This window comes from Besnoitia besnoiti, chromosome I, assembly GCF_002563875.1.
Source record: "Besnoitia besnoiti strain Bb-Ger1 chromosome I, whole genome shotgun sequence".
Classification (NCBI taxonomy): domain Eukaryota; phylum Apicomplexa; class Conoidasida; order Eucoccidiorida; family Sarcocystidae; genus Besnoitia; species Besnoitia besnoiti.
The window spans coordinates 7,607,982-7,623,528 of record NC_042356.1 but is presented as its reverse complement, the minus strand read 5'-3'; the positions used below and the strand labels follow the sequence as shown (position 1 = coordinate 7,623,528).

Sequence of the window (15,547 nt, the reverse complement as noted above, 5' to 3'; positions counted from 1 at the left end):
TTCGTCACAAGGCGGCTGGAGTTGCGCGACGGCGGCAGAAGCGAACAGAGGAGTGCTTTGTTTCCTGCTGCGGCACTGGAGGGCCGCTGAAGTCTGCTTTTGTTTGCTGCGTTCTGCGGTTGCCCTCTGGAGGTTCATGCCGCGCACCGCCCGCCCCACAGAAAGTCTACCCCTTTTCAGTGCTAGAAATAAAAAATCCAATACTTCCTCAAGAACGGAGATGCAAGCCCGGTCTAGAGCGCAGCGCAAGGATTGAAGGCGTGTCTCGAGTATGCCATAGCAGAGGCGCATGAGCAGTTTCGCGTGCCGAAGGCTTTTCTGGCTGCTGTCGAAAGCTGCGTCCGAGCGAGCTTGCGACTCGTCCAGGTAGGCGCGAGCCATGGCGTGGACGCAAGATGGCGAGATAAAAAGGGAGTGTGTGAAGACCCCGCTTCCTCCCAAGACCTGTGAACCTAAGCGGCGTGGCTGTGTCTCTAGAAGTCCGAGGAGCTGTTGGTGGCTTTGTGAGCTTCTGCCATGAGAAACTCTGCTAAAAAATCGACTGGATCCTCGGGCATGACTCGGCACACTTGAAGCAGGCCTTCAGAGAGCGTGGGGACAACTGCCTGCATCAGGTATCTTCGCAGTGGAATGCTCCTTGCCATTAGCACGTTGCGTTCGTGCTCGGCGATCTTCTGCAGTCGATCTGCGTCTCTCTTTCGGCGCTCGTCCATGCGCCGCTTCTCTTCTGCGCGCGCGAGCTCCTCCGCCTCGCGGCTCTTCGCCTCCTCCTCCTGGCGCTGCCGCAGCAGCTCCTGCTCCTTCTCGAGAATCGATTGTCGCTCCGACTTCAAAAAATTGAAAAAGCGGCCATCTTTCTCGATGAACAGTCGCGCACATTCCAAAATGTCCGCCGCCGACTTCCCGTCCACGTCGAGCGTCAACACTTCGCAGCGCCTCTCCTGAGCCGAAGGACACGCGACACCCCCCCGGCACTCAGATGTGAAGCCAGAAACCGACACCCCGCTCGCTGAAACGGGCTCGCACATGCAGGCTCAAGCCAGCACGCACAGTCCCTCACACCCCAGCACACGGACTCGGCGCGCCGGAGCTGCTTCCGAAGGTGTTGTTGCTCAAAATGAGGAGGCACACGCGGCGAGAGGCACAAGAAGGATACAGAGAAGTTCTGCAGTCTTGACGACTTCAGGAAGGGTTCTTGGCCTCCCCGTGCTGTCGACGAGCTCAGCGGAAATGCCTTGTGCAGAGATAGGTGAAAAAAACGAGTTGAGTGAAGAGGATTTCCTCTTAGGCCTCCACGCGATGTGTGTCTATATATATATATATATATATATATATATATATATATATAGGGACCCAGACTCTGGGAGGCATGCGAACATCGGGCTTCAGCCGCATGCAGAAAGCTACGCACGAGACGCAGGAGCGTATCGGCTCGTAAGGAATGCCGTGTTAGAGAGGCGCGCCGCAGCAAGAAAACGGCTTTCATTCGCCTGTGTCCTTCGATGCACGCGCCGGTACATTTCTGTCGTGCGCAGCACAGAGATCGAAGACAGAGTAGGTGTGCTCGGGGTGAAGAGAGCCGAAGGTCTGGATGCCTTCGCTTCGTCTCTGTGTCCATTTTTGCGAAGCCAATCTTCCCGAAAGGGTTTCGATGTACCCGAGGGATACTCAAGAGGCTTGGCGCATTCGGCTTTTCAGGGCTGCACGCATACCTGAAAAAAATCCGCCAGGGAAGGCTCGCCGTGCTCATTTTCATTCGCTTGTTTGTGCTGAGCGAGTCGGCGAAAAAACCCTTCGCGATCACTGTGGCCTGAGCAGAACAACAGCAAAACGCTAGAGGCTTGTGAAGCACAGACACCTGGACGCTGAGGCGTCTCGCGCACCTTGAGAGATCACAGATCTTTCCCTTCCCTCATCCTTCTGCCCTTGAGAGGGCGCCTGAAGCCATCGGCCCTCGCGGCCCCCAGGACTCGCTTCCCGGCAGAAGGTTCAACAAGCGTAGTGAAATCAGTATAATATACAACAAGCATGCAGACCTCTTCAGGTAAAAATATGTAGGCCATCTGCTGCGCATATTTGCTGCCCGGTAAATAGAGCCTCACGCCGCGTACCTTGGCGGATGCAGATACATAGAAGAGAGAAATAGATGGGCGCGAATGCTTCTCGCCATTCGCGACAACGCCGCATGAGCGATGGAGAGTACACAGGCAGTTGGCGTGTGCGTCGCGACGCATACCGCGTTTCTTCCCACTTGAGGTTCGTGCACTGCGGCGCAGCGTCTCACCTGGAATGACCTGATGCTGTGGAACGTTCATCATTCTTTCTTCGCACTGTGCATCGGAGGATCGGAGGACAATGACGTAGTCGGGCGCCTTGAGCGGGTCGAACTCCATCTGGGGGGGCGGCGCGCCTTCGTCCTCCTCGGATCCCTGTTCGGCGTCTCCCCGGCTCGCTGCGCCTGCGTACGCCTCGCTCTCGCCTCGCTCTTTCTCCTGCTTCTTCGGCCTCAAAAAGAGCGCCTCTGCCTCTTGGTAAGTCCTGCGCAGAAAGACAGCCTCCGGGGGCGGACGAGGTGTATGCGCTCGTACCCTCCACCCGTTCTGAGGGCAACCACGGAGGCTCGAGGGCTCGCGCGCGCTCCACACCTTGCGGGATCGGCTCTGTTCTGGCGCTTGGGCCAGAACAGAAAACATAAATGTCAGATTAAAGGACCTCTTGACCTTTTGCGGGAAGGAATCTGCTGCATCGCCGGCATGCGCGAGCGTGCGTCCGACGCGCGCCACTTGCGGCCCTTGAATGTACTGAGCCGGGCTGGGGGGAGGGTGGGGGGTGGCTGCAGTTTTCAAGCAGTTCGCTGGCTCCCCGGCCTATGTAGCCAGAGAGGTTTAGAGATATTTTTGTGCCTGTATATGTGAAAGGCAACAGAGGCGAGGTCGGAGCTGGCGAGGGACGCAGCTTACCGGGGATATCCATCGAGCACGAATCCCCTGTATCTGCACACGTTTTCGCTCAGCTTCGCATTGTAGATCTTTGTCATCGTCTCCGTGTCGAATCGCACGCGCCGAGTGGCGTTGATCGCGCCGCTGCCTCCGGAGGCTGAGGCGCTGGCCTTCTTTTTCTTCTTCTGCTCCTCCACCAACTGATCCCACTTTTCCCTGAGCATGCTGCCGAGGTCATCGTCCTTCACTTTGCTCTCCTCGACAATGTCTTGCGTACGAATTGCCGGCGTGTTCAGCTTCGCGGCGAGGAGGCTCGTGAGAAGGCTCTTCCCGCTGCCTGGCGGCCCTGAGGGGGGACAGGCGTAGCCAGAGCTCGCAGAAATTCTTCGTGGAGAACGCCACCACAGGTCAGGTCTGTGGCATCTAGAGGGCAAGCAGGGCCCTCCGTATGCCGAAGAAACGCGGTGTTTTCCCTCGCTGTTGCGTCCAGCGCGGCAGGCGGCCGGCGACACTCTTGTCATACGTGTGCGTGTTTGGTCCTCGTTGTGTCTCACAGGCAGCACGAGAGAGAGCCTGCCGTCCCCAGTCCGTGGATCATAGAGTTCGCCAGGGACCCAAACTATACACCTTTCGGGGAGACCCGAAGAATCTGCATCAGCCTCTGGAGATTGAGACACCGCCACCGCGCTGGGCGCCTTTGTCAGGTCCGCGGCCGCGCCTGAGAGGCGTGTCTGCGCGCCGATCGTTTGCTCGCACCGAGGCAAGCCGCTGAGTGCTAGCCTCGGGCGTTTTTGGGGTCTCTGAGGCCTTTCGTCCACGCCTCGGAGAGCAGCTGAGTTTACCTGCAACGAGGATTTTGACTTGACGCAGCTTCCTCCATTTGCAGAACTCGGCCGCGACTTTCTGGATGTTCGCAGGGAGGCCTTGCTGGCACCACCAGGGGAAGTCTGGCGCAGTCATTTCCGCGGTCGGCTCCATCCGCAGGTCGACCGTCAGGAGGTCTGCGTTCTCCACCAGCACGGCGTCCTCCTGCGTCGCCTCTTGAACGGCGTGTGGCGGCCCGACGCGGCTGGCGATCGTCTGGATGAGCGCGAACTGCGTCACACGGGAGGCGTCGACTGCGAGGTGATACGCCTCTTCGCTCGCCCCCGCAGCCAGGCGCCTCACCAGGCTCGCCAAATCGCGCACGTGCACCGTCGGCACGAAGTTGTTGCCAGGGCCTGCAGGGCGGGCGACAAGAGGGAGAACTCGCGGGAGTCGCGCTCGCCACTCAAGGAGCACTTGAGAGGCGCGGCGCCCGCCGGACCAGCAAGAAGGCAGGGGCGCAGCTACGCGTGAGGCAGTGTTGAACAGGCCTGCGTGTGTATTGCACTGGTATATAGCAGTCTATTATGAACAGTCTGTTGCTCAGACAACAAGCAGAGATGTGGCGGCGCGCATGCGGACGACGTCTACAGCCCATCAGGCGCCGATTGCCGCGGCACACATCAATGCTCTGCGGCGGATGCGCCTTACTGTCCACGCACATACAGGTTCGTCTCAGCCCCGGCTCATCAATCAGAGCGACGGAGTAGGAGCGCTCGATCAGGTAAAATTGCGCATCGAAGACCGACCGTAACAGTCGACCACAGCGAAAGAACGGAACTGTAGCAGGAGCCCGTGAAGCGCCAGGAGTTCGCCATTTTCGAATCGAAAAGATATCGGGCCAGACTCCAGGTCACACGTGAAGCGGCACGTCCATCCGAAGAGCGAGCGTGGGCGCAGCAAAGAGGAGACGGAGCTGCACTCACTGATGAACTTGTGGGACTGTAGCCCCAACCAAGCGGCTTTGAATGCAGGATAGAACGGCCCTTCTCCGTGACCATACATTGCACCCGCGGCGACAACGTACGTCGTCAAATTTTCTTTGGATCCCAGCGCCATAACAAGCGTCTCTATGGTCTTCCATTTTCCATAGCGTTGTGCGGGAATGCGGCGTTCGAGGTCAGTTCCTCTCAGCAGCCTCGGCTTGAGGAGTCTCTCACACGGAGGCGTCGATTTGCTGTGTTTCCGATGGCGGGAGATAGACTGCGTTCCTTTGAATCTCTCAGGAAGGGGCTCGTCCTCCTCTTCAGCTCCTGCGTCTCCCGTTGCGTTCTTGTCTGCTGTATCTACAGAGTCGCTATCGTCGCTCTCTGTGTCGGACTCCTCGTCATGCGCCTCGTCTGCAGGGCGGGCGCCGATACCTTGGTTTTGCTCTTCGCCGGGTTGGGCTCCTCTTGCACTCGACTCTTCGTCGTTGTCTGCTTCGGGCGCATCCTCTTCGGGGTCGTGTTCCACGAACTCCTGCTTAGTCTTTGCCCAAACCATGACAGAAGAAACTAACACGAACACTGTCGGTTTCTCAATTGTTGTTCTGCGGAGCTTCTTGATGACGTCCTCGATTTCGTCCGGATCTGTCGTGTGCAGGTCGTACACAACCAGTGAGCACGAAAGGAGGGTTTTGAGCAGCTGTTGAGGATTCCGTTTGGAAATCAACCGCCGAATCGACGAAGGGACACGCAGCCTATTCTGCTCCTTTTCCCACTCTGCATCGCCCTGAGTAGCCGGCGGAGACTCCTCGTCCTCGTTATCTCGACTACCTTTTACGGTTCCAAACATTCGATTGGTGATGCCGTTGAACCGCCGCAGTGCACCGCACAGGGCATACCCTGTGTAGGTGTCGACGTGGTTAATAAAGATCCTCATTTTCTTTGCAGAGACAAATAACGTCTTTTTAGTGAGGAAACGTTTGCGCGCCTAGGGAGGAGAGGCGGTGAAAATTATTGTCAAGACGTCGTCCACCCTCAATAAAAACCGATATGGGGGAAATTTTATTGGGCTACCGCCGCTTCGAGCGGTTTCACCCTTCAGTTGCTGTTGATTAACAAATCTGGCACAACAGGTGCACTTTCTTCAAGGCATCACGGACAGTAAAAGAGAAGGGATGACTGCTTGTGATGGGTATTGTGGGCCCACACTCTGACGTGAGTCGGAAGGCTTTCAACGCTTCATGGTTGTCTTGCATTATGCCTTCAAACACCAAACATGGGGTGGAATGCGTCTTGTATGAGGCAGTTCGGCAATTCCTCGGAGATTCAAAGGAAACTAGGAGCCACCATTAGGGGCCTTGAACTGTGGCAACGTCTTCACGCAAGCCTGTGATTTTCGTGTGCAAGAGAAAGGAGTGGCAGACAGCAAACCGACTGACGATGCCAACTTTGCAAGTGCGCTTGGTGGTCCTTCCTACGTGACGGCTGTCGCTAGTACACCGCGGCTGATCACACAATGGCATCAGCGAAACGACAACTGCCAACCTCTGCGCAGAGATGTACCATAGTGTACAGAAGCAAGCTTGGATCGGCTGTTGCTATCTCTGAATCCATCCAGGGTTCTCATCAAGCCGGCAGATGTAAAGGTTGCTCGCGCGGCAAAAATCGAGTTTTAGACCCCATCTAGACTATGGAAGTTTTGCTGACTGTCGTTTCTTCTAGCCGTTGTGTGTCCTCACTGCGTCAGCGCAACAGAAGATAGTCGATACGAAACATGAGACTTGCGTTCTACGCAGCATCTACACAGTATCATGTTGGTCCTGGCTCGCACCAACGACCGCCTGAAAATCGTACGGCGAGTTGCAGCGAAGAAGGGAGACGAATATGTGAACGTTGTTTCCCTATATGAAGAACAAATTGCAAAGATTCGCCAACGCTAACTGTTACGTTGAGGCGGACTTCGGGTGCATGCAGGTGAGATCGGAGGGGGCAGGCTCCTCTGTGTCCAGGCAGTGAGGCATGCTGTTATCTTCTAGGCATGCACCCCAGTTTGTTAGCCCCTGAAATGTGGGACGTGTTTTATACGTAACGGCAAAGTGCCGGGAAAGTACACCAAATGGCTAGCTCAGCCTCGCCAATGGTGCGTTCTACTATTAGCTAGTTTCGAGTCTGCGCTATAGCCCCAAGGGCCCCTCGGGAAAAGCTGAAGGGTCTTCGGAACCGGTTGTCGGCGAGAAGATGCTGATATGCTTTGAATATCAGTGTTCATGGAGAAACTTTCTGTCGAGCGCAGCAATGCGTGTTCTTGCCAGTCGCTTGGGCAGCAGTCTGCTGTGGTCAGGCACGTGGTGGCTGACTCGGGCATCCAAGTTGAGAGCAGTGCTTAGCATCGTTGCAGGCCTCTCCTCTAGAGTAGTTTGCCACACGAGATATGAGAAACTGCTGCCAGCGATCATTCGTGTCTCTGCCGCACACGGTGAATCTGGATCACGGTTCTGGTTTAGCGGTAACGGCGTAGCATTATCTAATACATCTTGGGAAGGTTGATGGGCGAGGCCGTGTAACTGTTATGAAGCAGGAGGTTTGCTACGTCTTGGCGAGGCGCCGCAGCAACTTCAAACGCACGAGAAAGTCGCTTCAAACCCCTCATTGGCAGCTCGCTCAGGGCTGACAAGTACCCATCCCTCTGTCCGTAGTGATACTCGTATGTCTAGAGTCTGCCCCGCTGACATTCTAAAGGGCTGCAGGACTCCAGCATCTCGTAAGAAGAGGAGAGTGTAGTATAAATGTCAGTCTCGTTGCCTCGGCTATGTACCTGGCGAAGTGTGGTATATTCGAACCAAAGACGTCATTAAATGCCCTCCTTCACTGGAGGTACTTGCTCCCACAGTTGCAAAGTTTCCTTGCCTAACGTATCACTGGATTGCGGGCAGGCGAGGACGCCCACATGAGTATTAGACCAGCAGGGGAATACTGCTCTTTTTGCGGCCCTTTCGAACTACAGAATGCTGCCGCGTAGCCCCTCGGCTTCAGGATTAAAGCGGATGTACATCTATCGGCCAATTCTGTATCTACTTAAGCGTGACATTGCTTTCTTATTCGTAGTGGGAGACGAAAGCTATATTAACACGTGAAACAACGCACACACAACTGATCCTTCACCGCCTGACAGTGATTTCAGTGTTGAGCAAGGGGTAAGGAAAAGAGAACTCCTATCCGTGGGGTTTGGCGATGGTTCATCGTGTTCGTGGTTTTAAATAGCTCCTTGGCAACGCACACGTGGGCAAGTGGGTGCTCCGGAAGTAATTCGAATACCACCAGTGAAGCACAATGCCAAATTTCAACAGTGCGTATATCGAATTTTCAAAATGTGTGCATATCCGTGCGCGTCGTATGCGAGATATAAAGTGCCCGGGGTGAAAGTGCGCTACTGGGGCACTATATATATATATATATATATATATATATATATATATATATATATATATATATATATATATATATATATATATGCCCTTGGGCGTCATTAACTATCTTTCCATCCACCGCGAACGACGCCCTGGACGGTATGTGGTTTTGGCGGTGCCTAGCGCTCTTTGCTAACAGCCGCTCGAACCGTTCAGCAGATAGATCCAATAGGCAACGCCGGTGACGTGGTCGCGGCCCGCTACGCAAATTGCTCCAGACCACGTCACTTTTCCCGGCTTGCTGCTACTACTAATAGACGAATAGTGAATACGGAGCGACGCGTTTTCCCATAGGGCTCGCATGGAAGAATAACGTGAAGAGATTTGCACTGAGTGTATGGCTTGAGGTCCCCTGGAGGTAACTCTTTGAACCTGCGTCTCTAAAGGGCGAGGGCCGCTCTACAGGCAGTGTGCCCGCAATTGGCAGGTGTATGTTTGAATGATTTTGCTCCGTAGGGACAACCTTTTTCAGGGCCTTCCAATCGACAGAAGAGTGGGGATAGCGCAGCGACACGCTGCGAAGGCGACGCGAAACAACGAAACATTCTGGAAGGGCACCGTTTCTCTCTGAAGTCGTCAATTAGATCTTCGGGTACTTACTGAAGTTCTCGGAGCCCGCCCTTGTTCGAACAAATGGATGCTCACTTATAAGAGAGCTCATCTCTCCTGGAAATCTGTCGTGCCCAAAATACCCAGCATCTTCAATGAGGATCGACCCATTTTATGACACCCTTCCGAAGGTCTCCGAGAGCTGTCTGCCGCCGCTATTGCGGGATCGTGTGCGGTCGACGACGTTGGTTCCGCTAGATAGCATGCCATCGTCTTTGGAGAAAGAGGTCCTTTTCGCCGGACGGCGAACACCTGATTCAGCTGTTATGGTAAAAGTTCGTGCAAGCACGCCGAGTACCCCTCCAGCCTGTGATGCAGCTATCTATGAGGCGTACGCCCACAAGGAGCTGGCGCCCAAAAGCGCGTTCGTGCTTCCCCTGCTTGGTGCTTGTCAAGGATACGGAACGTGCAATGTCTACCTGTTCACACCGTTACTGGAAGGGGATATTAGCAGAGTAATCATTCGAAGCCCCCTCCGGTGCCGTTGCGCGAAGCTCCTGTTCATGGAGATGGCGATAGCGCTGAAAGTTCTTCACGATGCTGGACTGGTACACGGCGATGTAAAGGAGCAGAATTACCTTGTACGAAGAGATGGTCACATCGTTATTGCTGATTTTGCTGCCTTAGGCCCTCCTGGATGGTCTTTTGAAGCCGGCACGTGGGGATACATCGCGCCGGAGCGCCTCACGGATGAAAGTGCAAACTCCCCCGCTTCTGACATATGGGCTCTTGGAACTGCATTCCAGAATGTCTTGACCCTAGTGCGTCCAGCATATGTATCAGACCGAGAGGCCCTGACCGTATTAGCAAGTCGCATGATTGCCCAAGATGCTGGTTCTCGCCCCTCCATCGGTGACGTCCTGTCGGAGCTGTGTCTCATGATATGCAGGGATGAAAGCCCGGACACCGCTCCATTTTTTCCCTCATGATGCTGTGTGTCAACTAGTGCAGGTATAGAACCCAGATGAGAAACGCTTCAACAATCAATGAAGTGTTCTCTTCTGCCCTATAACGCTTAGCTCCGCGGCTCCGAACAGTGCCACTTCGATTTACTTTCGTCGCAGTTGTTTTGTAGATATCGCGCTTCTGCTTGCGAAAGCGTTTGGTATGTGGTTTGTTGAGCTAATTGCCATCAAAAGAAGATGTTCACGGCGCGTCACGAAGAACGGACGATTCACGTAAGCCAGGCGCCGGGATGTCTCTCCGACTCCCAGCAGATGGACGTGTCTTCCCTGTTCAGGCTCCTCGTTCTCTACAAAACGAGCGGGTTTGTTGTTTGGGCAGTACCGAATGAAGCGAAAGTAAAATAAAACGTCAAATGGCTTGTGATGCGTCAATTTATGCTGTTCTTTCTGGGTTGTTTTTTCTTGCGGCTGTCCTGTACCGCTGATCGAGCCGTCAACCGTAGACGTCAGCAAACACTACCGAGCCGTGTTGCACCTCAGAGTCACTAGAGTCCCCAGTCGGGATGCAGCGCTCACAGAGTAGAGCTGATTATGCTCGATCGTACCAGATCCCATGCGTTTGGAAGAAGGCTACGTCGTTTACCTGAGGACACGACAGGATTTCTTTAGTAGTATACGCTCCGTCGAGCTCTGAAGAATTTTGAGATATCTCTCTGTACGAGGACAGGAGAATTCTGGATCCATCTTCTGAGGCAGAGGGGAGGAACTATTCTACGATAGTAGTGTTGGAGGTCAGTCGACAAGACGCCACTGACGTATATGACGGAAAGAAACATCGAAGTGCCGCACTCGTACCGTGGTCGACGAAAGCCGACGTGAGCGGATTGCCGTGCGATATGCTTTGCCCTTCAAGGAGTGGCTTCCTCTGTGAAGCGCTCGCCGCGGCCATTAGCGTTGCCGTCGCATGTTGCGCAAGGCGCACAGAAGTACTGGCGAAGTAGCACTACTTCCAGTGCATGGTCGGTCCGCGGCCGCACGAAACTGGATCCCGATTGCGGCGAGCGCGGACCTGTTCCGGCGAAGAGGGACGCAGTCATCGTGAACTTCAGGCCAGCCACCACGGAGGGAAGTACCCAATCGATTTTATGGTATTTAGGAGCACTGATGAGAGCCCCACAATCGGGCAACAGAAACTGTGCTTTTCTGGGTGTTGAAATGTTGGCGAAGACGTGATTCGCAAGTTCTAGCGCTGCTAGCGCGTGGGAAGCGACCCCGTGGGGGAAGATGCTGTAGTCGCGCTCACCCACATTAGAAGCCCGGCTTAAGTTTTCTTTTTTTAAAAGGAGACTGATTTTTGAGAGGTCTAAACAAGATTATCTCTCTCCTCCGCGTCAGTCCCACCGCGTGCCAAGTTGTCTGGTTACCGCTCGTCCAGCTGCGGCGTAGATGGACCGCGAGAGCAACATTCCAGCAACGACTCGAATCGTGAGGGGCGGCTTCCGCGGACGGCAACAGCTTTGCTGTACCAGCGGACGAGATTATCGAGCATCGACTACGCGGCTGACTCACGCTGCGTCATTTCACTTCATTCCTCCTCTCTTTTTCTGCATTGCGCTTCGAGTGCACAGGCTTGGCTACATTTGCTTTTCCGTACGCCGTGCAAAGTGCCACTTGATTGTCGCATCACGCAACCAGTACTGGCCTCCGCTTCTGCCGCGACAAATCCACGCAGCAGATCGGGATTAGAGCACCTTCCGATATTAGGAATAGTGCGTGGCGGTCTCGGTTTCCTTCGGGACTGCTTACTGTAGAAAACTTTCGGTGGTGTTTCGGTTTTCCCCGTTCTTTTCTGGCCCCACTGGTTCTTCACCATGTCGTGCGACGAGGTGATCCGCCGTACAACCAACCTCGCAGTGCCCACCCCGCCGAGCCCCAGCGATAAAACCTCGTACATTTTGCTGGGCGTGCTCAACTGCCTCCTTTTCGGAATCGGCATGATTGTCATCGGTGCCATGAAGAGCGATGTCCCGGATGTCCTGATTGGCGTCTTCCAGCTGATCATTCCCTTTGTGGGCTGGGCGTGGGCGCTGGTTTGGGGAATCCTTATTGTTATGAAGGCGCTGCAATAGTCGCAAGCAATACATGATCGATGCCTACGATCAGCCCCTTCGAACGGAGAGTCAGGAGGTGTCGTCAGATGCTTCGGAAAGTCAAAGTGAGCAGGCAGCGTTCGTTGAGGCAATCAATCACACGCCCAAGACGGTATGCCAATACAGGCGTTCGAAGACGATAGGAAGGAGTCGATCGCACCGGTACGCCACTCAGCTTATACTGGGCCTTCCGGTGCCTCACTGCCTCGTGCGAAGACTTCCAATTTCGGGGAGACCCCTTGCTCTGGCGAGAAAGGTCGATGCAACATGGGCTGCACTTTCATTGCCTGTGTTTCCGTCAGGAGTGTATTATTTACCTCACAGGTGGAAGATGTTTCCCCGTAAGACAGGACTCACATACGCGTGCGAAACGGAGGTTGCTCTGCTTTCAGGGACAGCTTCATTATGTTTGACGCGGTTGAAGGTTGGCACGAGTTTTATGACGTGTGCGCGCTAGATGTACGAACGTCTGTGGATCGTCGTCCACATGGCTGTGTGCGCTCATCGAAATATGGCGTCAAATATGTGCACTTTTCTTACCTCGGGCTATGCCTGACACGTAGAGGACTTTGTGAGTAAATCCCTTCTTGTCGTCATTGAGCCCCCACTTCTTCCCACGCCCCGTAGAAGGAACGGATCAATGCGTGGAAACCTGCTCCAGTGCACTCAGGCTGTCCGTGCAGTGTGTATTGCCGTTTCTCGCACGTGTAGGCGCGCAGATGTCCCACTCGTTGGGTACAATTCATATACGGTTTGTACTCACAGTCATCCAGGCAGCCTGCTGTACAGCGCCCCTCTCCCGTCTAGAGAACCCCTCTATGCGTAGAACGTATCCAGAGGTGGGATGAAGACCGTGTGGCACAGAAATAGTGGTGCTTCCTGAATCACTCAGACTTGACGAGGCCGTGGATCAAGCTACAGGCTTCCACTCCCACACTGGTACTTTGGGTAGAGCCGATGCAAAGCTTGTAACTTCAGCAGCCTTACAGTTTACCGGTGCGTAGTGCAAACAGAGACACGCCAACCTACTGTGTTTTTGGCCTGCTTGATTCAGTAAGCGAGGCTTGGGAGAAGTGGCGGTACGCTCCGCGTTGCCCTAAAAAGTTTTCCCGATGCCTAGGAAGCTGCATTCGAACCTTGCACAAGTCAGTATCGTGAACCTTGTGCAGCATCCAACGCGGCTCATGCCCAATCAAGGACGACAGGCAATCCAGCAGGCTTTGAAATCTTTGGCTTCGATGCCACATCTGAGGCTGATGTTAGCAGGAGTGGTTTGTCTCATACCACGTGTGGGCACAGGCCGGCACTGCTCTCTGCTCTGCCGATGAGATCTGATGAGGCTGAAAGGGTGCTGAGGCTTGCGGAGTGGACGGAGCATAACAGGAATGGAATCTCTGCAGAAGTAGTATTCTCACGTGAACCCGTCATGTGCTATTGAGTTTTTGGCAGAATCTCAAACTCGTACACAATTTCCCCCACGCAAGGTGGCTCCACATCCCTCCTGGCGACAGATCCTACGGTACACGCTGGGCGCGCCCCTGGTCTGTCTGGACAGCCCCAGGCCATTATCGCGAAAAGGATCGGGTCGTGTTCACCTACAACCTGTCCGGGGATCCATAACGAAAAAGGCTTCCGTTGTTATCAGACTATCAGGTTTCCGCGCTCCGTGCGTAAAGGGCACCGAATGCACCACTGCGCCAGGCCGTGTTGGCTGGTTCATCCAGGCAGGCACGCCGTACGCTCTCAAAACTATCAACGAGGTGCGCACGACGTGCAAGGCTTCACCGCGACGTCCTCTGCTAGAGTTCAAATCCAAGCAGGGGTTTCTTCTACACCCGTAGGAGCGCGAGACTGTGTTCAGAGCTCGCCTCCGCGACGAGCTCCAAAGTTCGTGTGATCGACGCTCACCTGGTTTGGAACAGCGCTGAACCATGCCACTTACATGCAGACGGGGGTAAGAAACGGTGCATCGTTCAGATCACCACAAGAGGTAAAGTTGATGAAGGGCCGCGAGACACACTCGTGCCTCTCGAGAGACACCCGCAAGGGCGCGTTGCAGCTAGACTGCCTCGTCATCGGAAGGCGCGAGTCCCGATGAGCGCGAAGCGAAACGTGTAAGACGGATATGTTGTAGATTCCCCCCTGTTCCCCACCCTCGCTCCAGTTTCGCTTAGCGTCTTTAAGGTTCTCAGAAGAGGGCAATAGACTGCGAGAAGCAGGTGACGCTGGCGCAGCAGGCCTGGGCGCGCTTCTACGTCGTCTCTTGCCCTCCGCGCACGCATTCTCGGTCGTGGGCGCGGAAACCGGCAAATATGTTTGGTTCATAAAGGCGCGGACGCATGTTGGTCTTTTCTCCATGAATGAGGCTCTGCTAATTTTTATAACTGCCACCTGAAGCTGCTGGTGAGGCAAGAAGGAAGGACGGTCTAGTTCAGTCGCTTCTTTGCCGGCGAAACCGAACGCGGCTCTTGCGCAAATACGTTTCGCCACAGAAGTGGAGAGGCCCGGAGCGTAAACGCTTAGCGGCCGTTTCTTTTTTCTTCTCGGTCATTTGCATTTCCGGGGCAAACTGGAGGTTTCTTTTGGCCTCCAAGGCTTCCGTGCTTCCTGGCTGCATCCTCGATTTCCGCGTCACCCCCGGAGAAGCTCACGCCTTCCGGTCAATTTCTCTGTCAAAGCGGCGGAACGCAGTCCCGATGAGGAGATCCCACTGTTTTCCTCGTCTTCAGATCCTCTTTCCACGCTCTCATCTCGCTCCACTCGCCCCTGTGCGGCTGCCGCGCTCCGGCCGCACTCCACGCTCTCCTTTGTTCGTTTCCTTCTCAGAACAGGCAACACTGCGTTGTGAACCAACGTCATGCGCCTCCCCTAATGTGTCTAGACAGGCGAAACCCTCGTTTCTTCTTAGCCGGCCCTCCTGCGTGTCCATCCCCGGTCGGCTAGTGCCATTGAAAGGAGTTCTTCTCAAGGTTTCGGGGAGCGCTGAATCCGTTCTGTCGACTGCGCCGCAGCCGTCGAACCGTTCGAGTGCGGACACCACGTTGCGCGTGCGTAGCATTTCAGCGGGCGCTCTTCCCTGTCTCGCTTCCCGCGGTGTGCGGAGATCTGGATGTTCAGTGTCGGCGGTAGCTTCTGCAACGCGCAGGCTAAAGTCGACGTGCTGAGGACGACGTCGCGCGGGAGACGTAATCGTTGCGCTACATCCGGCTGTTCCTTACGAAGAGCCTCTCTCAAGCGATACGCGGCGGAGTCCCGTCTCAGTTGGGACCTCTGCGTCTGCATCGAAACCTCTCTCATTCAGATCAGTCTGCGTTTGAACAAGCAGAGTTTTTTGAAAGTGCAGGCGCATGTACCGTTGCGCACATCAGCCAGTACTCCTGCCTGCAAGTCTCTACCCGCCCAACGCGTCCGATCTTTGACACAGTTCTGCATCGAACACTGGGGCGGGAGTGACTTCTTCGTCTCTGAGGCGGCGGCGTTCTCCCGATGGTGGGTCGAGTGCCGTCGGCCTCTCTGTATTCACAGCCCGTCCGCGACCGGCTGTGCGTCTGTGAATGTTCGCTTTTCGGCTTCCGACATCCCTTTCTTTTCTCTGGATACCCCGGCCGGTGTCGGTCTGGTGCCCGCGAGAAGCTGAGCAAACTTCTTACTGTCCCGCTACGCCGAAGATCTCTTCTGCGCACGCGT

General features: G+C 54.9%; 2 protein-coding genes across 2 annotated transcripts; one reads left to right on the top strand and one right to left on the bottom strand.

Moving 5' to 3' along the window:
• Positions 1-473: 473 nt before the first annotated feature.
• BESB_010700 (Dpy-30 motif protein) lies at positions 474-5,666 on the bottom strand (the record flags this gene model as incomplete). The annotated part of the gene is made up of 6 exons (XM_029359824.1): positions 474-941; positions 1,713-1,810; positions 2,285-2,538; positions 2,961-3,285; positions 3,782-4,159; positions 4,730-5,666. The coding sequence occupies 6 exons, from the start codon at positions 5,664-5,666 to the stop codon at positions 474-476; spliced, it is 2,460 nt and encodes an 819-aa protein (XP_029222737.1).
• A 5,915-nt stretch (positions 5,667-11,581) lies between these two features.
• Positions 11,582-11,839, top strand: BESB_010690 (uncharacterized protein; the record flags this gene model as incomplete). The annotated part of the gene is made up of 1 exon (XM_029359823.1): positions 11,582-11,839. The coding sequence occupies one exon, from the start codon at positions 11,582-11,584 to the stop codon at positions 11,837-11,839; it is 258 nt and encodes an 85-aa protein (XP_029222736.1).
• Positions 11,840-15,547: the final 3,708 nt, after the last annotated feature.